Source organism: Triturus cristatus, chromosome 6 (assembly GCF_964204655.1).
Source record: "Triturus cristatus chromosome 6, aTriCri1.1, whole genome shotgun sequence".
Lineage (NCBI taxonomy): Eukaryota > Metazoa > Chordata > Amphibia > Caudata > Salamandridae > Triturus > Triturus cristatus.
Window position 1 is genome coordinate 927,053,045 of NC_140589.1, and position 22,604 is coordinate 927,075,648.

Below are 22,604 nucleotides of genomic sequence, written 5' to 3' on the forward strand. Positions count from 1 at the left end.
GTGTTTATGTAGTGTAGAGTAGTGTATTTGGGTTTAGGATAGTGTAGTGGTCGTGCAGGAGGTTGTCTTAGGTTTTAGCGTTGTGTTTATGTAGTGTAGAGTAGTGTATTTGGGTTTAGGGTAGTGTTGTGGTATTTGTGTAGTGTGGGGGTAGTGTTTTAGGGTAGTGTAGTGGTGTTTGGGTAGTGTAGGGTAATGTAGTGTATGAGGGTAAAGGTAAAAGAGTAAAAAATGCGTAGAAGTTGTATACTTAGTAATATACTGCAAAGTAAATGCATATTTAGTACTTTTAAATGTATTTTGAACTAAAAGCATGCGCAGTTATATCTTGCGTAGTAATGGTATTTGCGATGTAAAAACAGCGTAGTAAAAACTCGCAAACTAATGGTCTGCTAAGTAACATCATATATTCAATTATTATCCGTAAAGGGAATGAATGATTATAATTTTAGGACAGAGGTACATTTAGGGCATTATGAGTGTCGAAAACCTGACTCATCTAGTGTAAATTGACTCGCCTCATACAGCGCCAGTAAACTCAAGATGAGTTTTGTATAACAGAGTTGCCAGAGAGCGGGGTGATAATAGCCATGGTTACCCTTAATTTCTGTAATCTCCAATGTTGTTTCCATGTCAAGTCTGTAGATTTAAAGTTTACTCTTAGCATATTTGTTCATCTTTTAGCGAGCATTTGGTAAAGAAACAAGCATTTGCAATGCAATAGGTCTCGCATTTACACGAGTTTAAACTATTGGCATTGTAAATGACAATGCTTTTTATTTATGTTTTAAAAACTAAAACATAAATAAAATGCATTGGCATTTATAATGCCAATAGCTCAAACTTGCGTAAATGCGAGACCTATTGCTTTGCAAATGCTTGTTTTGTTTACTTTCCCTGGCTGCACTCATTGGCGTCCGTCTATGGTGTTCAGCCTGTCACTGTTTACTGCAGTCACTTCTCTTATCAGCTAACATGCCACTTTGCCACAACCCCAGTCGCTGGAATAGTCTGAAATCAGAATATTGTACAGAAATGCTTTAAAGGCTGAAAGTTAAAGTAGATCACCATCCTTCTTTCTGTAACTTGGCATCTCTGCCCACCCTCTCCCCCATCCTTATCTTGGGTACGCTGGCCTGTGGCTTCCACTGCTCGCATGAGCATCACACCCAGCTCTACCCAGGAGGTTGGATTTTTGTGCTCGTGCTTTCTGCCGGAGTCTTTGTCCCCAGACTTTGTTGTTTTTAGCATCCCTGCAGTATTGTGCTCAACAGAAAACTGACCAAAAACCTCGAAACGCCCCTGAAAGTTCATGTCAGCAGAGCACACTTCACTTCAGTCTAGTTCGGGTTTAACTGGATGATTCGGCGTCTTGTATGTGGAGGAGGGTGAGGGGGTTACGGGAGAGGAGGTGTCAAATGCGGAATCTAACCACAGATTGGTTTTGTTGAGCAGGAATGCGCAATGTGGAATTTAGTTGCTTGTGCGAGAAATTATTCATGCTGAATATAGGCGACCACTTATGTTTAACTCTAGTTTCACTGTCACATTCTGAGCAAGTCCTGGTTTTACCGACTGCATTGCTCAACTTCCTGGAGCTTGAATTGGTATCTGTTTTTTGTTGAAGGGATAAACAGAACACAAATAATATGATCCATGTCCGTGTAACCGATACAGGCTGTGGCCCCCGCCGCGCCTTCTCTTACACGGTACTTATGCGGAATGGGCCCCAGAGAAGGGCCGAGCGCGACCATGCTTGGAAAACCTATCGGTAGATATTCACCTGCGATGCGTTCACACCTTTAATACCAACTAAAACGCTTGTATGCTATGGTTTAAACCTTAGTTACGATAAAGTAATCTCTCATTTTCGGTGCTGACTTACGTTGTCAGCGTTGCTCCCCGTGTTTTGTGAGAGTTGATTGACAGAAACCAGCACGCCAGATTGCCTGTCAGTCATTGCTGATTTGTACTTCTTCTTGTCTTGATTAACAGTAGGTGTGATTATTGTATAGTAAGTGCCACTAGATCACCCATGCATGCACACCTTGACACCCATGCTTATAGACTTACAGAACAAAACAAAAGCCATGACAAAAACAAAACAAGCGCTGAAAGACGAGCACAGCCCCGCGGCCACGAAAGTTAAAGTCCATCTACAGCGTTTAACTTACGGGAGCGAGCAGCGGCGGGCACGATAATTGCCAACAGATGGCGCTTCTGCTCGCTTCCGCAAGGTAAACGCCGTACATGCACAAAGGCTCATTGGAAACAGTGCAGTACATGCACGAGTTTCCCAAAAAGTACGGAGTGATTCCAAAAGGTCACTCCAATGCAGCGCTTGTGCGCTGCGTAGGCGAGACCTAAAAAAACAACAAAACCGTAGTCTGTGACAGTCCCTTCCTTTACATGTATCCACTTTCCTTAGTCACTAAAAATCCTGTAGTCGGAGGGACAGCTAGTAAAATGGTGAAGGTGAAAAAACTTCATTTTAAAGCATCTTTGGAACAATTGTTATTTTCTCCCAAACCATACAACAAGAATGACTTTGAGAATAGTCTAAACTGCTGGTTTGTCCCACTTGTCTGCAGCATTCATCCCGAGGAACGAAATCTGCCACTTGACCATAGTGCTGCATTTCAGAGTAAATATTGTTGGCATAAGCATTTAAGGCACAGATGGTGTATTTTAGTTTGATGTCAACTTGTGTGTACCACCTGGAGCTAGATCCAAGGTTGAACATCCAGCGAGGCAAATCTTTTTTGAATAGCTTATTTTTGTTTCTTGACCTACATGTTGAGTCCCAGGCATAGATCGACTAGCTCCCCTTCATGTGTGCCTCCACGTGCTATTTTTCCAAATGGGTCCTGTGCTCACTGTGCCACTGGAATAAAGCTATCCTGGCTGAAGAGGGGTGAAACCCCGAAACCGGTCAAAGGATGCTTGTTTTCGGTCCAGGGAGGACCTGGCTTGGCAGTTCTGGCTGGACTGTTCCCATGAGGCACAGGGTCAAGACTGATTTGCATATGGCCAGGTCTAAACTGGGGTGGCATGGTGAGCAAAAGAATGATAGATTTAACCCAGATCTCTTTACTGGGGGTGAATGTTTTGATTTGTTCTGCATTCCGTCCATCAATTGTGTGTCTTTTGCTTTCTCGCCCAAAGTGCACCAGGTATGCCCAGACGTGGGTCCTGGGCTCACTGTGCCACTGGAATCAAGCTATCCTGGCTGAAGAAGGGTGAAACCCCGAAACCGGTCAAAGGATGCTTGTTTCCGGTCCAGGGAGGACCTGGCTTGACAGTTCTGGCTGGATTGTTCCCATGAGGCACAGGGTCAAGACTGATTCACTTATGGCCAGGTCTAATCTGGGGTGGAATGTGAGCAAAAGAATGATGGCTTTAACCCAGATCTCTTGACTGGGGGTGAATGTTTTGATTTGTTCTGCATTCCGTCCATCAATTGTGTGTCTTTTGCTATCTCGCCCAAAGTGCACCAGGTATGCCCAGACGTGGATCCTAGGTTCACTGTGCCACTGGAATCAAGCTATACTGGCTGAAGAGGGGTGAAACCCCAAAACCGGTCAAAGGATGCTTGTTTCCGGTCCAGGGAGGACATGGCTTGGCAGTTTGGGCTGGACTGTTCCCATGAGGCACAGGGTCAAGACTGATTTGCATATGGCCAGGTCTAAACTGGGGTGGCGTGGTGAGCAAAAGAATGATAGATTTAACCCAGATCTCTTGACTGGGGGTGAATGTTTTGATTTGTTCTGCATTCCGCCCATCAATTGTGTGTCTTTTGCTTTCTCGCCCAAAGTGCACCAGGTATGCCCGGACGTGGGTCCTGGGCTCACTGTGCCACTGGAATCAAGCTAACCTGGCTGAAGAAGGGTTAAACCCCGAAACCGGTCACAGGATGCTTGTTTCCGGTCCAGGGAGGACCTGGCTTGACAGTTCTGGCTGGATTGTTCCCATGGGACACAGGGTCAAGACTGATTCGCTTATGGCCAGGTCTAATCTGGGGTGGAATGTGAGCAAAAGAATGATGGCTTTAACCCAGATCTCTTGACTGGGGGTGAATGTTTTGATTTGTTCTGCATTCCGTCCATCAATTGTGTGTCTTTTGCTTTCTCGCCCTAAGTGCGCCAGGTATGCCCAGACGTGGGTCCTGGGCTCACTGTGCCACTGGAATCAGGCTATACTGGCTGAAGAGGGGTGAAACCCCGAAACCGGTCCTAGGATGCTTGTTTCCGGTCCAGGGAGGACCTGGCTTGGCAGTTCGGGCTGGACTGTTCCCATGAGGCACAGGGTCAAGACTGATGTGCATATGGCCAGGTCTAAACTGGGGTGGCGTGGTGAGCAAAAGAATGATGGATTTAAACCAGATCTCTTGACTGGGGTGAATTTTTTTATTTGTTCTGCATTCCGTCCATCAATCGTGTGTCTTTTGCTTTCTCGCCCAAAGTGCACCAGGTATGCCCAGACGTGGATCCTAGGTTCACTGTGCCACTGGAATCAAGCTATACTGGCTGAAGAGGGGTGAAACCCCAAAACCGGTCAAAGGATGCTTGTTTCCGGTCCAGGGAAGACCTGGCTTGGCAGTTTGGGCTGGACTGTTCCCATGAGGCACAGGGTCAAGACTGACTTGCATATGGCCAGGTCTAAACTGGGGTGGCATGGTGAGCAAAAGAATGATGGATTTAACCCAGATCTCTTGACTGGGGGTGAATGTATTGATTTGTTCTGCATTCCGTCCATCAATTGTGTGTCTTTTGCTTTCTCGCCGAAAGTGCACCAGGTATGCCCAGACGTGGGTCCTGAGCTCACTGTGCCACTGGAATCAAGCTATCCTGGCTGAAGAAGGGTGAAACCCCGAAACCGGTCAAAGGATGCTTGTTTTCGGTCCAGGGAGGACCTGGCTTGGCAGTTCTGGCTGGATTGTTCCCATGAGGCACAGGGTCAAGACTGATTCGCTTATGGCCAGGTCTAATCTGGGGTGGAATGTGAGCAAAAGAATGATGGATTTAACCCAGATCTCTTGACTGGGGGTGAATGTTTTGATTTGTTCTGCATTCCGTCCATCAATTGTGTGTCTTTTGCTTTCTCGCCCTAAGTGCGCCAGGTATGCCCAGACGTGGGTCCTGGGCTCACTGTGCAACTGGAATCAGACTATACTGGCTGAAGAGGGGTGAAATCCCGAAACCGGTCACAGGATGCTTGTTTCCAGTCCAGGGAGGACCTGGCTTGGCAGTTTGGGCTGGACTGTTCCCGGGCCGGGGCCCGGGGCCAGTCCCCCTGGTTGTTTGGGTAGGACATTAGGTTATAATAGTCAGGCCCTTCTTGCTCTTCGCCCTAAAACTGCCGAGGCTTGCATCCACTCCATGCATGCTGACGGCCTCACTAGCGCCTGTAACTACTGCACCTTTAAATTTAACTCTACGCTTGAGGGGAAGGCAGGCTCACGTACTTTAATATGTGGCCTATTGAACTGCCGCTCTCTCAGAAAACACAGACTTGAGGTCTATGACCTTTTGATTGACAATCAGGTGGATATTTTGTTTCTTACTGAAACCTGGTTGGACGAGGACTCCGTGCCGGAACTCCTCGAGGCACTGCCAGTTGGGTATACCATCAGCCGCATTGATAGGGTCTCTGGTAGGGGAGGTGGCGTGGCGATGATTTTTAAGCAAGATATCCAGTGCCAACTTGTGGCTATCTCCATCACTGATTGTGAGGCTGGCTTATTCACTATCACGATGGACAGCAAATGTATCGTGAAAGGCCTCCTGGTCTACAGGCCTCCGGGGTATCCATCCCGATTTACATTAAGTTTGGTTGACTATCTCACTCAACCTGCACTGCGCTATAGTAAGCTTATCGTGCTAGGGGATATTAATCTTCACCTGGAAGATGCCGGCTGCACAATGGCACTTGCTTTGCGCCAAGAATTAGCGACACTCCAACTACAACTAAGCGCTACGGGCCCAACCCACCAGAAGGGCCATTTGCTAGACCCTATCTTCACCAATTGGAATGAGGCTGTGGTTGGTACCCCCCAACCTTTGATCTGGACGGACCACCACTTAGTCCCTTTCTAGTGCGGTTCCCCATGTTGAAGGTGCAGGAACTCTCTAATGAGGGTATAGCCTGCCGGAAATGGGTTGGCTTCTCCCCGGAAAAGTTTAAGAGTGCCCTCCTGGTGGGGGGTCCGCCAGGGGGGAAGGACGCCGACAGTGCCTGCTTTGAGTTGGATGGGAGAATAGGTGAAGCTCTTGACAAAACTGCCCCCTGGTCGTGGAAAACACTAACCAGAACCAAACAATCTGCCCCATGGTTTAATAATACGCTGAGAATGGCTAAGGCTCATTGCAAACGTGTTGAAAGACAATGGAGGAAGGACTTTTCCATGCAAGGGAAAAACGAGTATAAAGCATCACTGAAAGCCTATCATAGGCTTATTAGGAAATCAAAGGCTGAACATTATTTCGTAAGAATCGGGCTGGCAGAAAATTCTACTAGAGAATTATTTAGGGTCTATAAAGAGATCTCCTCTCTTGACTCTATAGCAGCACCTGCTGAAGGTTCAGCTGAACGCTGTAATGAAATTGTGGAATTCTTCTCCGAGAAGGCGCTGACAATCTACTCCTCCTTCCCTGACGTGGTCCTCATGGACCTAGATGTGGGGGCTAGGGCATGCCATATTACTATAGCTGACGAGGAAAGGCTTGAGCACTTTTTTACTCCCCCCCTGAAATTTTGATTCATATCTGTTGAAGTGTAAAGTCAGGGTCTCCCAAAGATCAGGCCTCCCCGAGAAGGCTTGAAGGGTGTCTAGAAGTTCTGGAACCTTTTATTAGGCATCTCCTGGAGGTCTCATTCATGACCAGTACAGTCCCTAGCCACTGGAAGGAGGCAGTTGTTCTCCCCATCCCAAAAAAAACGCACCTTGGCCTTGAACGCCTAGATAACCTGCGACCCATCTCTCTTCTTCCTTATTTTGCCAAGATCGCTGAGAAAGTGGTCAACCAGCAGCTTACGACTCACATTGGGAAACATCATCTCCTGCACCCGACCCAATCGGGCTTCCGTGCTTGTCATTCAACGGAGTTGGCCCTTCTCTTGGCCACTGAGACTATCCGTCAATTCGTGGACGCGGGTCAAACTGCGGCCCTGATTTTGCTGGATCTCAGTGCGGCCTTTGATACGGTGGCCCACCAGATATTGGTTGACCGTTTGAAGAAGGGAGGTGTGTCTGGAAGGGCCTTAGGCTGGCTCAGCTCTTTTCTAGACAATCGTAGCTTTCAGGTGAGGCAGGGTAAGTTCTACTCGAAGGTGATGGCACTGCAGCAGGGGGTCCCTCAGGGCTCAATTCTGAGCCCCACCCTTTTTAATATATACGTGGCTCCCTTGGCTGAGATTGCTGAAGGTTTTGGGATTGGAGTGGTGTCCTACGCCGATGACACCCAGTTGGTGGTGTCCCTGACTCAAGACCAACAATCAGCGGCTCCCAACTTGGTGGCGTGCTTCCAAGAACTTGCAGCCTGGATGGACACCAATTGTTTAAAACTTAACGGCAATAAGACTGAGGTACTAGTGGTGGGAAAAACGCCTTCCGTCTGGTCGTCCGCATGGTGGCCGCAGAATTTAGGTCCTACTCCTGCTCCTTGTGCCCAGGCTAAAAACCTTGGGGTCTGGATGGATACCCACCCCTCATTTGATTATCATACCAGACGGGTCACGGGCACATGTTTCGGAATTCTTAAAGGACTAAGGAAGACTCTGGACATACTGCCCGCTGCTGCCAGGAAGATCCTGGTTCATGCACTTGTGACCTCCCGTCTTGATTATGGGAACGTCCTCTATCTGGGTGTTACAGAAAAATGTATACAAAGACTCCAATGCGTGCAGAACGCAGCAGCCCGACTAGTTCTAAAGCGTCCGAGGAGAGCCCCCTCTAAACTGGCTCTCTCCTCCTAACACTGGCTCCCAATCCGAGAACGTGCTCGTTTCAAGGCCCTATGTGTGTGCCACCGCATTATGCATGGGACCTCTCCAGCCTACTTGCAGAACCTCCTCACCCCTTACACGCCCACCCGCCGCCTCAGGTCTGAGGGGTTGGGTTTGGCTTGTATTCCGAGGGTGAAGAGAGCCAGGATGGGGGGCCGCTCCTTTAGGTTTCTGGCGGCCCAGCTCTGGAACAAACTTCCAGTATGCCTTCGAGTTGAACCGGTGGAAGGAACCTTCAGGAAGAAATTGAAGACTTACCTATTCCCTCTTGAATAGACTCAGCACCTGCTTTGCTGCCGCATCGCAGTGCGGGGACACACTGTTTCTAGTATAACCATGCGCTTTATAAGTTTAATAATAATAATAATAATAATAATGAGGCACAGGGTCAAGACTGATTTGCATATGGCCAGGTCTAAACTGGGGTGGCGGGGTGAGCAAAAGAATGATGGATTTAACCCAGATCTCTTGACTGGGGGTGAATGTTTTGATTTGTTCTGCATTCCGTCCATCAATTGTGTGTCTTTTGCTTTCTTGCCCAAAGTGCACCAGGTATGCCCAGACGTGGGTCCTGGGCTCACTGTGCCACTGGAATCAGGCTATCCTGGCTGAAGAGGGGTGAAACCCCGAAACCGGTCCTAGGATGCTTGGTTCCGGTCCAGGGAGAACCTGGCTTGGCAGTTCGGGCTGGACTGTTCCCATGAGGCACAGGGTCAAGACTGATTTGCATATGGCCAGGTCTAAACTGCGGTGGCATGGTGAGCAAAAGAATGATGGATTTAACCCAGATCTCTTGACTGGGGGTGAATGTTTTGATTTGTTCTGCATTTCGTTCATCAATTGTGTATCTTTTGCTTTCTCGCCCAAAGTGCACCAAGTATGCCTAGACATGGGTCCTGGGCTCACTGTGACACTGGAATCAAGCTATCTTGGCTGAAGAGGAGTGAAACCCCAAAACCGGTCAAAGGATGCTTGTTTCCGGTCCAGGGAGGACCTGGCTTGGCAGTTCTGGCTGGATTGTTCCAATGAGGCACAGGGTCAAGACTGATTCGCTTATGGCCAGGTCTAATCTGGGGTGGAATGTGAGCAAAAGAATGATGGATTTAACCCAGATCATTTGACTGGGGGTGAATGTTTTGATTTGTTCTGCATTCCGTCCATCAATTGTGTGTCTTTTGCTTTCTCACCCTAAGTGCGCCAGGTATGCCCAGACGTGGGTCCTGGGCTCACTGTGCCACTGGAATCAAGCTATTCTGGCTGAAGAGGGGTGAAACCCCGAATCCGGTCCTAGGATGCTTGTTTCCGGTCCGTGGAGGACCTGGCTTGGCAGTTCGGGCTGGACTGTTCCCATAAGGCACAGGGTCAAGACTGAATTGCATATGGCCAGGTCTAAACTGGGGTGGCATGGTGAGCAAAAGAATGATGGATTTAACCCAGATCTCTTGACTGGGGGTGAATGTTTTGATTTGTTCTGCATTCCGTCCATCAATTGTGTGTCTTTTGCCTTCTTGCCCAAAGTGCACCAGGTATGCCCAGACGTGGGTCCTGGGCTCACTGTGCCACTGGAATCAAGCTATTCTGGCTGAAGAGGTGTGAAACCCCGAAACCGGTCAAAGGATGCTTGTTTACGGTCCAGGGAGGACCTGGTTTGGCAGTTCGGGCTGGACTGTTCCCTTGAGGCACAGGGTCAAGACTGATTTACATATGGCCAGGTCTAAACTGGGGTGGCATGGTGAGCAAAAGAATGATGGATTTAACCCAGATGTCTTGACTGTGGGTGAATGTTTTGATTTGTTCTGCATTCCGTCCATCAATTGTGTGTCTTTTATTTTCCCAAATTGGGGCATTTGTTGCATGCATGAGCACCCTGGTGATTTTCCCCAATAGCCACTGTTATTGAAATTTTGCAGTGACACTGAGATTGAAGTGACACTTTTAGTTCCAAATTCTTAAACCATTGCAATATCATAACTTATCTTTTTTACTGTCCTTCATGGCAGTGGTTTCTGCTGATTTCCCCTTCCTAAGTTCAGAGGTGTAAATTTGTCTCAACAGCATTGGAGACCCATATGGTCACAGACTTCAGGTTGCCTCCTTTATGCATCTGCTGTTGCCACATTCCTGCAACCGGATGTCAAATTATTCCTAGATCCAGCTTTCCTCAGCTCTCTATAAAATCTGCCATATTCAGCTCTCTGGCATCTTCCCATGCATGTAGCAAGCATGCCATGGCTCCATGCCTTGAGCATGTCTTGAGATTTTCAGCAGGCTGATACACATGTAGACCTTTTCAGGCTCTTCCTTATTTTGACAGCAGCTTTGGTCTGGTGGAGGTTATTCTGGATATTCCTCTTTGCTTCCTCCTCAAAGAACAACAACCATGGGACCTTATTGTTGCACAAAGCCAGATAATGAAGTGGCTGAAAACTGAATCCGAGTGCTTTGAAAATGCTTTCTCCCAGGCACTGACCTAGCTAACCTAGCCTCCCTCAGTTATCTTATCACCCAGTTCTCAAGTCATCACAGACATTGTTCTCATTTAGGTGCAGTGAGAGTATCTATTTATGCCGAAGACCATAATCGATAGCGTGATGGATGTAATACCCCTGTTTTTTATCATTTGTCTTGAAAGTTTAATTTTCTTCGATGTTGTATTCCTTTTCAGTGCTTTTGAGGAATACTTGTTATACAGAGTCCTTGTCTTATGAATGTCCCCCAGGCATAGTCTGGATCAGGAAAAGTTTTCTCCTGCAATAGCTCTCTAGTGCCATCAGATGGCTTCACGCAATTCTAGTTGTGGCTTCATCCTCACTGGATGTGACCACATATCGCTATGTATAGTGCTGAATGGCATGCTAGCCTCCATTCCTGATCTTCAACATAGGACCAGAGCTCTTCAACTTTATTTGCAAACCACATTCCTCAAGGAATTTAACCAGGTCAAATGTCATCTCTTAAGTTCTTGGGGTTTAAACACTGCTGTCAATATCATAGGAAGATATCCTTGTCGCACACCATTTTAATGTGGTGTCTGGGTCCCAACTATAACCCTTGGACTGCAGCTATTGCTCGTCCTTGCACGTGGAAGTCGGGAGCTGGCAAGTAATTTATTCCTCGCAAGAGCCCATAAATATAGTCTGTTACAGTCCCTTTCCCCTCAATCAGGTAAGTACCCTGCTAGAGGATGATCCCCCGAGGGTTTCTGCTACAAATAAACTGAATTGACGCTCTAGGAAGCACATGTTATCTTCTTCCTCTGCTTCCGTAGACTGTTCGGAGACTCTGTATTCCCTGTTCCCGAGCTTGGTATTTTTATCTTTGTCAGAGCCAGTCCTGGCACTCAAGAAGATGAAACTGGATTATACGACCCCATTCACTGGCCCATCGTGGGTCAAGGCCTTTCAATAGGCCTTGTTGGACATTTTCAGGATGGCCCCACAACAGTTTGGGCCTCTTCCCCACGAGTAACGGCATTCTTTTGAGTTTGGCAGGTCTATCTCTGATGCCCTAGCAGTCTCTGACCTTGGTGCCAATTCGGATGAAGCTAATGCCTGCTACTTTACTGACCCTCCTGTCTTTGATGCTGCACATAACATAACTAGCAATGTAACCTTTGAAGCTGTCCTCAACTCTGCCATCAGTCAGCTGATATTATTCGAGTATTGAGAGATAAAATCTGAGCCTCTTTTTGACATCGCCTCCAGGAGGATCCTCTCCCTACAACACAGTGCGGCTCAACTACAAGAGGTTAGGGGCTAAGACCATGATACCTTAGACATGTCCATCAAAGATCATGGGCGAATGGAGGAAAACGATTTGGAAGCTGATACCCTACTCCCTACTTAAGACTGAGATTCAAGTCTATATCTTAGCTAAATGCGTTTCTTCAAAACTTCTAGAACTCCTTCTCCTCCATTAGTAGCTTCCGGTAGGGACTCCGACTTCACTCTACTTGATGGCTCATGGGAGATGCAGAGCTATCTCTCCGGAGAGGACCACAAGTGGGTACTTCATGCTAAAATTTCAGACATGATATTCTCCAGATTAGGATGTCTGTGCATTGATCTCTTTGCCATGGCCTTGTACATGGCATTTGTGCTATATGCTTCTTCCAAAATGGTTCCTTGCAAGGTAACCTCAGGTTCCAATGGTAAAAGGGTCTGCTGTGCAAATTCCTGCTGATCTTGCGTCTTTTGAAGGTCTGGCAGAAGATGCTGGAGGATTCAGCTGATCTGATTTGGTATGCCAATCTGTTGGAACTCTGCACTTTGCCCCCGTTTCTCTGCCACAAAAGATAGATCTGCGTTCACAGCAGGATAACTGAATCCTAGCCTCATGTTTCAGATGCCTCTCTGCATTAATGGCGATTGAGCATGGCCAACTGAGGACCTTCGGTTTAGCACCAGAAGTGACAGGTGTCATCTTGACTGCTTGGAAACCTGCTACCTTTGCCAGCTGCTGGTCAAAATTGTTTGCTTAGTGCAGGTCTGATGGTTAGCACCCCTTGAATCCAGCCTCCCCAGCGATCTGTGCCTACCATAGGCCAAAGGGGCTTGGCTGTTGCCGTAGTGAAAGGCTGTTTCGCCGACTTGTCCACTTTCATGCGCATTTCTAATCAACCATGTTTGTTCAGATCAGTCTTTTTGGTGCGTTTCTACAAGTTCTATTGCACTTGTTTCCACCCATAGTTTTCATTGTTCCACAGCGGGGTTTTATTTGGTACTGACCTTCCTTATGGCTTCATGGTTAAAACCAGTGCAGTTTCTTGGTTTGTTTACTTACCTTGAAGACTGTATATTCCATTCCGGTTACTTCGGTATGTGGAGTCAGCAAATTGCAAGCCGCATCTGTCCCGCCACATTTAATTCTTTTTCTATTAAGACAAATTGATATTTGACACCTCCCATCTTTTCCTCCTAGAGTTTTGTCTGCCTTCCACGTGGGTCAGTCCATCTCCCTTTTCTTTCTTCATCATCATTCCAACAAGGAAGAGGAAAGATTATATACAATGGTCCCCGGTTGATCTCCCTCTTATTATATCGACCACACAAGGTAAAACAGAGTGGATGTCCAGCTCTTGGTAGCCATTGGCTGCTTCTGTTGCTATCTTGGTTGCTGATTGTTCTGGCCAATTATGTTATCTTACTCGCACAACTTTGCAAAACATTTCTCTCTCATGGCTCAGGCTAGCAGCAATGTATACTTTGCCAGGGCTGTGGTGCATGACTTTACTTATTCCCACCTCCCGAAGGGTGTGCAGTAGGACTCATTCATATGGTGAGGAATCTGCGGTAAGTGGTACCCATCAATACAAAAATTACTTGTATGAAGATTGTGTACTTCTCCTTTATTTACACTCAAAACATGAACTTCGGACATTGTATAATTTTTTTAAACAAAGCTGAATAACTTCTGCTAAAGAATTTCTTGGTGAAGGCTCTTTTCACGGCTCACTGCCCCTTGAGGAAAGCCTGCTTGTCACCTGTGTTTGGCATTTCACACTTTGATATTTCTTATTTGAGCATGAAAATGATTCACGTTGCAAGTCAATTGATTTTCTTTGTTTGCTTTTTATTTGATAATCTATCTGAATAGAATGTAAGAAAGGCTCTCTTTGTGTGGTAACTCTATACCCGGTATGCAAAGGAGCCCACGGTGGAGGAGTTTCACAGCCTTATCTGTGCCAATATGCAAATGAACACATCTGCTCCAGGTGCCTTTTGTATAGCTCGGGATGTGCCTATTGCTTAGGCATACTATGCATTGAGCAAACAGCACATTTCTGTAAGACAGGGAGAGGTGATTTTGTATTTAGGTCATTTAACTACAATTTGGAAGCAACAGAGATTGACTGTTGGCTTGTGCCATTATACAGTCTTTTTTCAGTTCTTCAATTAGTGGAAAAAAACGAATTTGTTACAACCTTTTGTAAGTGTTGGGTGGAAAAAACATACATTTTGTTCACATGTTATATTGTGGCGCAAACGTGGCGAAGGGATACACTTTTTTCAGTTTTCTTTGGTGGTCAATAAATAAAGCTTGACATTTTAGTAACATTGTTGGCAAGTCTATGGTTTGGACAAGGATCACCTGTCATTGTGGTAATTCCTAATTGTATATATCTATTTGCAAGGCCCCATTCACAAAGCTATTTTAAGTGTCAGCTATTCTTAGACGAGCAAAAATCTTTTTAAGGTTTGACCTACAAGACAATGTAAGTAGTCTAAGCGCGAAGAACCTATTGCGGGTTTACCAAGAACTCACTGTGGTCTTGGAGCCCCTCCATTGTTTAACATTGGTTGGCTTTAATTTCAGTATAATTTGGTTGTTTCTTATTCATTGCCTTGCTTTCATTTTCTTATGTTTGTCCCTCCTGTGGGGCATATTCTCTTTCCCATCCTTTTGATTGTGTCCTTCCACTGCTCACTTTTAAGGAACTTCTTTCTTTTTGGTTAGGTTATCTTCGGGAGTACATGTATTTTCAAAGTCTCTCCACCCCCTCATCACCGCATTGCTCTCTCCATAGAATGTTTCTCCCTCTCCCTTGTATTGCTCTTTCCCTCTCCCTTGTATTGCTCTTTCCCTCGTGTGCTCACCCCTAGCCTTAGTGTTGCTGTCTTCCTCCTGTACTGCTTTTTCCCATTCCCCCAAACCAGCTTTGTGTTTGTTTTATTTTATTCACCCCCGCCTTTGTTTCTGTAAGCCCCTGCCACCCCCACACACCCATCGGCGTGTGGGGCCTCTATATATATATATATATATATATATCTTTTTTATTTGCCGTTCCACCTCTGCTCGGTAAATGGAAAAAAGAAGTCCCCTGCATTTCCATGTACGCTGGCACATGTATACATCGTCACGCATGCATGCACCCACAAAACGATGCAGCACTTTTGTCACACCTTTTTTGTTTTTTTCTCCTTGGCCATGCTGCACAGCATCAGCAAAAACTGCATTTTGCCCCATGCTTTACAGCATCGTCAAAAGGGATTGGCTAAGCCCATAGCTCTTAAAGACGAGACCTATTGGCTTGCCAGTGCTTGTTTTACGAGTGTAGAGCCACTAGCTGTTCCAAGAACGTGAATTTAAACCTCTGAAAACATTTGCAAAGACCTACTTTTCATTTGAGCAGATATTGTTCCAGGGAGGGGTTTTGGCCATCCGGGGAAGGAAACATCTAAATTATTGGGAACGCCCACAACCTTTCCTGGTTATGGGTATGCATTGACTTGTTATTTAGCACATTCCACCCTGGAAACTGTCAAGAGATTTACACCTGTCCACTTCCAAAGTGAGAATGAGAAGAGAGGAGTGAAAGGGCGTTATTTCATGGAGAAAATATTTTGTTGCATTTGGCAGAGAAAATATAAACAAATCAAAGTGAAGTTAGACTCAGGCACGGAATTTTCACATCCATAATTGTACACTATTCACATTTCCGCCAGTGGAAACTCCTTTTTATTCCTGTAGATGGGAATTCTCTGCAGGTTTTTCAAGATTACTCCTGGAAATATGCTTCCCATGAAGACTTTTAGCAGTTTTTGGGAATACCAGAAATTCAGATATCTACTGCCAGTGATTTTTTTGTTTGTCAAACGGGCCCACATTATTTATAATCACGTGATTTATTATTTGTATATACCACTCTCAATACTCGAATAATATCAGCTGACTGATGGCAGAGTTGAGGACAGCTTCAAAGGTTACATTGCTAGTTATGTTATGTGCAGCATCAAAGACAGGAGGGTCAGTAAAGTAGCCGGCATAAGCTTCATTTGAAGTGGCACCAAGGTCAGAGACTGCTAGGGCATCAGAGTTAGAGCTGCCAATCTCAAAAGAATGCCGTTACTCGTGGGGAAGAGGCCCAAACTGCTGCGTGGCCATCCTGAATATGTTCAACAAGGCCTATTGAAAGGCCTTGACCCACGATGGGCCAGTGGACGGGGTCGGATAATCCAGTTTCATCTTTTTGAGTGCCAGGACTGGCTCTGACAAAGATAAAAAGACCAGGCTCAGGAAAAGGGAATACAGAGTCTCTGAGAGATAAAGTTTGAGCCTCTTTTTGAGATCGCCTCCGGGAGGATCCATTCTCATCCTACAGCACAGTGCAGCTCAACTACAAGAGGTCATTGGCTAAGACCATGATACCTTAGACATGTCCATCAAAGATCATGGGCGAATGGAGGAAGACAATTTGGAAGCTGATACCCTACTCCCTACGTAAGACTGAGATTCAGGTCTATATCTAGACCTATATCGCGTTTCGAGCCTTGAAACATCCCCATAGGGAGATGTTCCTATCCCTTTGATGATCCTTCTTAGGAAGTTTGTTTTTTTAGATCAGTGGTATGAAACAAAGCACAAATACTGTAATTAGCTTTAACAACTATTGATGCAAAGTCCAATATCTTGTGCAGAAATTCCAACGCCACCTGCGGCAGTTCAAAAAACCATTGATGCCATTAAATGAACCGCTCCTGGAGCTCCTTGGTCTCTTTTGTCGACTCGACTCTGGTGCCGGTAGGATGCCTGGTCTTAAACCCTGTGACTCCTGTCACCGACTGATGTCGGTTACGGACCCCCATCGCCGGTGCCTCTACTGCCTCGGGGCCGACCACGATGCAGAGTCGTGCCTCGACTGCCGGGCCCTGACTTCGAAGTCTAGGCTAGGCTAAGCTACTGGAGTTCCGGCAGTCGGCTCCGAGCCGTTCACGGTCCCGGTCGAGGAGGAGGTCGAGGGACCGGTCGCGGAGCTGCAGTCATCACCACCACTCGTCTGGTTCCAAGTCTTCGGATAAGTTGAAGCATAGTAAGAAGTCCGATATCGCTCTTCGGGCTCCCCTCGCCGGTCGCGCGACTCGGCTGAGGGTTCGGGTGGTCCCACCCACGCGGCTCCGTCGGAGCCGCGGGAGTCGCGTCCGTCCCCATACCCGCCGGTCCCTGGGACCGACGTGACTCCGGCGGAGATCAGTGCCTTCCTCTCGGCCATGAGAGGCCTGGCTCCGCCGTCGACGCTTGCCGGCGCGCCTTCGGGCCCTGCGGGCTCGAATGGGAGGCCTAGCGAGCCGGCGGCTCCGGCCCCGTCGCCGACTCCGGTCCCGATGCCGCAGGTCCCCGTGGGAGCCAGGCCTGGATCCCAGTCGACGCCGGTCGACCTCACGACCCCTCCGCCGGCGTCGCCTCCGGTACCACCTCCGGCGCCGCCTTCGGACGACGCCGTTCCCCGGTTCTGTATGTACTTTTGTGGCCTATTCTAATAAAGCCAAAATAAAGTTTATTTGACAATAGTGTGTGTATTGCACACTATACATACATAATTGTGAAAAGAGGCTGCAACATATATTTAAAAATGCATTCAAACAGTGATTTAATTTTTTTACTTCTGGGCTATCCAACTCAATTGTTGAGTATACTTTTCATTGAATAATTGGTTTCAAACGGTAAGTCGTTGTAAAGGGGATAGCATGACCGCTGGACGGAATGGAACCACTTTGCCGCTGGGACATGCGCATTCACAGTCAAATTAACTGATTAAACAAAGTGTTGATGTGCATGTAGTTCGTATATGATCGCAAGTGCATCCCTTGAAAACTTTTTATCATAAAGACATAACCTACTTAATGCCAGCCCTTAACCAAAGAAAGCTGCCAGTTCCATCGAAAGAAAGCTGTGAAGAAGCAATACTCCAACCCAAAAGCATGGTCCTCTCAGCAGGACCAATTCCAAATGCAGCATTTCAACTTCTCACTTCACAGCTGATATTACAGCTACCTCCATTAGACTCTGGCATTACACTGCCTCTGATTTACATGAAGGCAAACCTAAGGAAGATTTGGGGGAAGTAGAGATGCAACGGAGCTCTTACTGCCCCTGCCACTGCAGATCCCAGTGATGTCTGGAGGTAAGGTAATACTCCAACACAGCATCATGGGTCAGGAGCAACCAACCTTGGAATTAGGAATAAGTTCTTCTGTTTATTTTGCAGTAGCGGTTACTAGTATTGCGATACAAAAAGATATATAAAATTGAACTTACCTGCTCTGACAGCTGCCGCCTTGCTCCCGATCCTCGCACCCGGACATTCAGGAACTGGTGAACACTACGCAGGCTCCCAGATGCAAATCCCAGCACTGCTTTCTTGCTGGGAATACTATTCCCAGCATGAGAGCAGCGCTAGGATTGGTCTGAGCGCCATGGTTCGGCTCTCAGACATGGACTTGGGAGCCTGTGTTGGTTCTTCACCCGACTGTACAACACATCAAGGTGGTGAAAGGCTAAGTGGGTGTGACGGTTTGGCCGGCCCTTGAGCACCGTCCAAACCATCATACGTGCTTATCAGTGCCCACCACTCCGTCCTCCCCCCTGATGTTACGGCGTTAGTATGGATGGCTCTTCCCCTCCCTCGGCTTGCAGCCCGCATGACGAAAAATAAAGTGATAGTAAAAATGTTTTATTATCATTTTATTTTTGTTGTTTGCCTCTGCTGGCTTTCAGCGGGGGAGTGATGCTCCTCTGCCATCACGTAGGAGCCGCCCCCTTTTTATATGAGAACTTTTAGGGGAGAGGATGTGGTCTGCGGGTTAGACTGCCAACTTTGGAGCTGGGAAACCAAGGTTCGAGCCTCAGGGTCGCGTCCACATCCTGTGAATCTGGGCAAATCACTTAATCTTCCTGTGACTACCAAAAAGAAATATATATATGAATGTGTTCTTGTGTAACGTAACCGGTGCTCATGTAAAGCGCTCCAATACATTCGGGTCAAGTTCGCGCTATATAAATCTGCAAAAAAAAAAACTAAAAAGTAGAACCCATTCTAACTGGTCCACTTCACTTGCTGAAACAAGCGAGTCATCATAACAATAGAGGGCCACAGAAAGGAGACTAGGCCGGACTGGCATATTCCTGAAGGGCTGGAGCCTTTAGAGGTCTCTACTGCTAGCTCCTTGATCTGCCCGGTTTTATTGTAGCAGGCACAGCGGGCGTGATCAAGGAAGGTGGATGGGGGAAGAGAGCATTGGGAGAGATCAGAAGAGGAAAAGAGGAGAAAAACAGAAAATGGTTGGAAACATAGTGAATGGGGAAGAAGTGGCGGGGGTATTTAAACTATTTTGCCACAGCCACTTTTAATCCCCGATCCTGCCCAGAGTGGATCTAGTCCTGTTTATTCCAGCATGTCAGGGGGCAAGGAGCAGTGAGAGGGAGACACAATACAGGATGTGCATCCAAAGTGGTACAAGTAGGCGGGCTTCCAGCAAGGAATAGATCTATAACCCTCGAGTCCTCCCCTGACTACCACAGTGCAGGGGAGAGGAGCACTATGATCTGTGCGCTAATGTGGATTGTTTAGGAGACCTAAAGATGGAGAGAAGAAGATAGAGAAGGCAGTTGTTTCACAGGATGTAGCATTCTCTGACAATAGGACAACATACACTCTGACGAGGTGCCTCTCTCCCTTTCTCCCCTGTGCACTACTTAACCCTTGGCATCACCTGCGTCGACTTTCTCATGTATCTAGCGGAGTTTTCTCTCGATATACTTGGATCCTCCAGTAGCTCATTCACATTTTTAGCCTTGGGTTCAACCATTGACTTACTAACGTGTCACTTTCTCTGCTTATATTTATTTCTCCCTGGGCTGCACTCTGCAGTGAACATTTATTAGTTATGTAACGTTTTCTCCCTCCTCCACACACAATCATTTTGATTTGAAATTCGCCCGAGACCTTTTATCAATATGTTTGTCAATTTCTCCTGGCATCCAGATTTTCAGTTTTTCCTCCGTGGAATCAGAGACAGGGGGCAATAGCTGTTAGACTAAGCTTGTCTACTTGTGTATATGTTAGGGGAGAGGCTGTAGTCTAACAGCTAGGGCGGTCGACCTCAAATCTGGATCACGATCGTGATCAAGGTCTTATGTCAAGAGCGAAACACGTTGGTCAGTTGCCTTTAACCTGACAACGAGTATTTAAAAAAATAAAGAAAATTTGCAAAAGACCTATGGGAGTGCGACCCCTTCTCTCTCCCTGCGGGGAAGGATTGGTGTATATATATATTGGATGGCGAACATAAACCGCCCTCTCCAGGAGCTGTCTTTGCAAGCCTCAGTGGCCTGAGCTGGAGGCGCCATAGTTAGGCCTGAAGAAGGGAACTGAAATGTATATGACCAATGTTATGTCTCTGATCACTTGCCCGCTTAGCACCTCTGCTGCTGGCTTCACTTGTGGTTTATTGGAGATGTGATCCTACAACTGAATTACTGATAGTGTTTACAAATGACAAAATAATGAAGTAATACCGCTTAATGCCATATAATTTGCCTTTTCTTGCTGCATAATTTACTCAACCCTGCCGCATAATGTGGCCCTCTTGTGACGCATAATTCCAGTGGCCCTGACTATAGGGCAATCAGACAGTGCCCAACGGGCTGGTCAGTGAGTAAGCTGCTTCTTTGGCTGTTTGTGGGCCCATTTCATGGTATGCTGAGCTGGTTTTTAATGTTGATTTCCTGGATATTTAAACAAACATTGCTTGCAGCAAGCCCAGATCCATGCAGTCTTCCATATCATGCACAAAATGAATACAGTTTGTCCATACAAATTCAAAGCGGCCCCGATTTGCAGTTATGGGCCATATTTTTTCAGCTATCTAATTCAATATTTCGGGCCGCTTTTAGTTTGGTGTCTGGGTCGATTTTCTATCCTAGTCCGACCCTGACTACTGACTGCAAAGGAAACCGAATTTGTAATCCGAGTTTGTTCAATTTATTGAAATGATGCACTCTGTTCTATTTCTCGTGTCCCTTGAAATTAGTATTAGCTGGAAACATGCTAAAGACCGTTCACACATATAGGTGATTGAAGTGCTGGAGAGTAACTTTTCATATTGCTGTTTTAGCGTTTAATGAGAGTCTTTGGTTACTGTTTTAAAATATACCAGTCATTGCTATATCTCTTGTTATTTTTCTTGCATGGCGCGACGTTCCTTCAAAGATTCTCTTAACATGCTTGCAGGTAACTTTGAAACTGGTGCTAAGAGACCTTGTGCAGTTGACTTTAAGAGGCCTTGTGAAGACTCTTGGAAAAGGCCTTTTTAACCCATTCTGAATTACATTAACGTGGCTCTTGGCAAAGCTTGAACCTAATGCCTCAGAATCAGCATGGTTTTAGTATCTAACGCGTGGCGACATCCCTCTCTGCCCGCTCAAACCGTCCGCCGTGTAGAGTAAGCAAATATGGTCCGCTTGGTAATCCAGGAAATGACGCCTTTGTTTCTGATTTGCCTCTCTTATTGCAGACCGGCTCAAGCGACTCTCTTCCTGCGCCGTCGCTGCTGTCGCCACACTCCAAGATGAGACTCCCAGGCACTCTGGCCACTCAACTGATCCCGGCCCAGTCTCTGACCTCTCAAAACGGTGAGCACTCTACGTCGGCTGGGAAATGTTTCATTTGTATTTGTTCTGCGCATGCCTGAGCACCTCTGGGCGAAGTGTGGTTTTGCAAGGAGCGTAAATGTCAGGGCACAAGTCCTAAAAAAAGAAGTGGGGGGTTGCTCACCTAGTTAGGCAGTATGCAAGTGACATCACGGCGAACAAAATCACGGCGCGCGACATCACAGTGCACATCAAGGCGCACGACATCACACATGGCATCACAGGAATTGACATCATAGAAAGTGGCATCACAAGCCACGACGTTACAAGAAGTGACATCAGATCTAAAGCCTTCACATATATGTTTAGCAGGTCTATCATATGTACCTTTGAGCGCATTGCGAGGATAATAGCACAATGAGCTGTGGAAGATGATATGTGACTTCTACACCTTGTAACCCCCCAGTTTTTTGTAACACATCCTGTACATTCATTTACAAACATATAACTTATTGTACATGTAATATGCCAATGTTGATGTAAAGCGCTTTGACACCCTACCTATGAATGAGTAGGGCTATAAAAAAAAAATGTGGTACTTAAATTATTTCAACGCCTCCTCAGGGGAAGTAAGCTCTATATAAACACAATTTGCATTGTATAAATACTGGGAAAGACTAATACATCTGATATTCTTACAGTGCATGCATATCTCCTTAACAGGGACTGAAGAAGTGAAAAGCTGCCTTTCTTAAGTGTGTTTGAAATGCTTACAAGGTGTGAGCCTTTGTTTCTCCTCCGCTTTATTTGCATCAGGTGTGAAGCTCCTGACTGCTCCCAGTCAAGACACTCGAACAGAAGGAGGCCTGAAGACCCCTCAAATTTGGCCTTTGTTATGGGCCCAGCAGGAGTCTTAAAAAAGAAAGCCCCGTCCCCGCCTGCACGTTGTTGCTTGTTGCAGATGGAAAGCAGACAATGTGCAGGCGCTGCTGAAAGTGTCCCGGTGTTTGGAAATTACACCGGGACGAGTTGAGCACATTATTCAGCGGGTCCCAAATTCTTTACAGGGTGGACGGCGTTCACCCTGTGAAAAAAGTTGGTGGACGCTGTCCACCCGCGTGTACCCCAGACTCGTGCTCTGGTAAATGTAAGGATTCGGTATATATAACATATTCACCAACGAAGATGATTCGGTGAGTTAAACTCTAATCGCTGGGGTGTGCTGCTCCATG

General features: G+C 46.6%; 1 protein-coding gene across 2 annotated transcripts in view; it reads left to right on the forward strand.

Moving 5' to 3' along the window:
- AHI1 (Abelson helper integration site 1) overlaps positions 1-22,604 on the forward strand; it is a 971,238-nt gene that overhangs the window by 490,141 nt on the left and 458,493 nt on the right. For both annotated transcript variants that reach the window (XM_085611599.1, XM_085611600.1), the window contains one exon: positions 21,297-21,414. In XM_085611599.1, the coding sequence (XP_085467725.1) occupies positions 21,297-21,414 (118 nt within the window). The remainder of the gene's footprint in view (positions 1-21,296; positions 21,415-22,604) is intronic.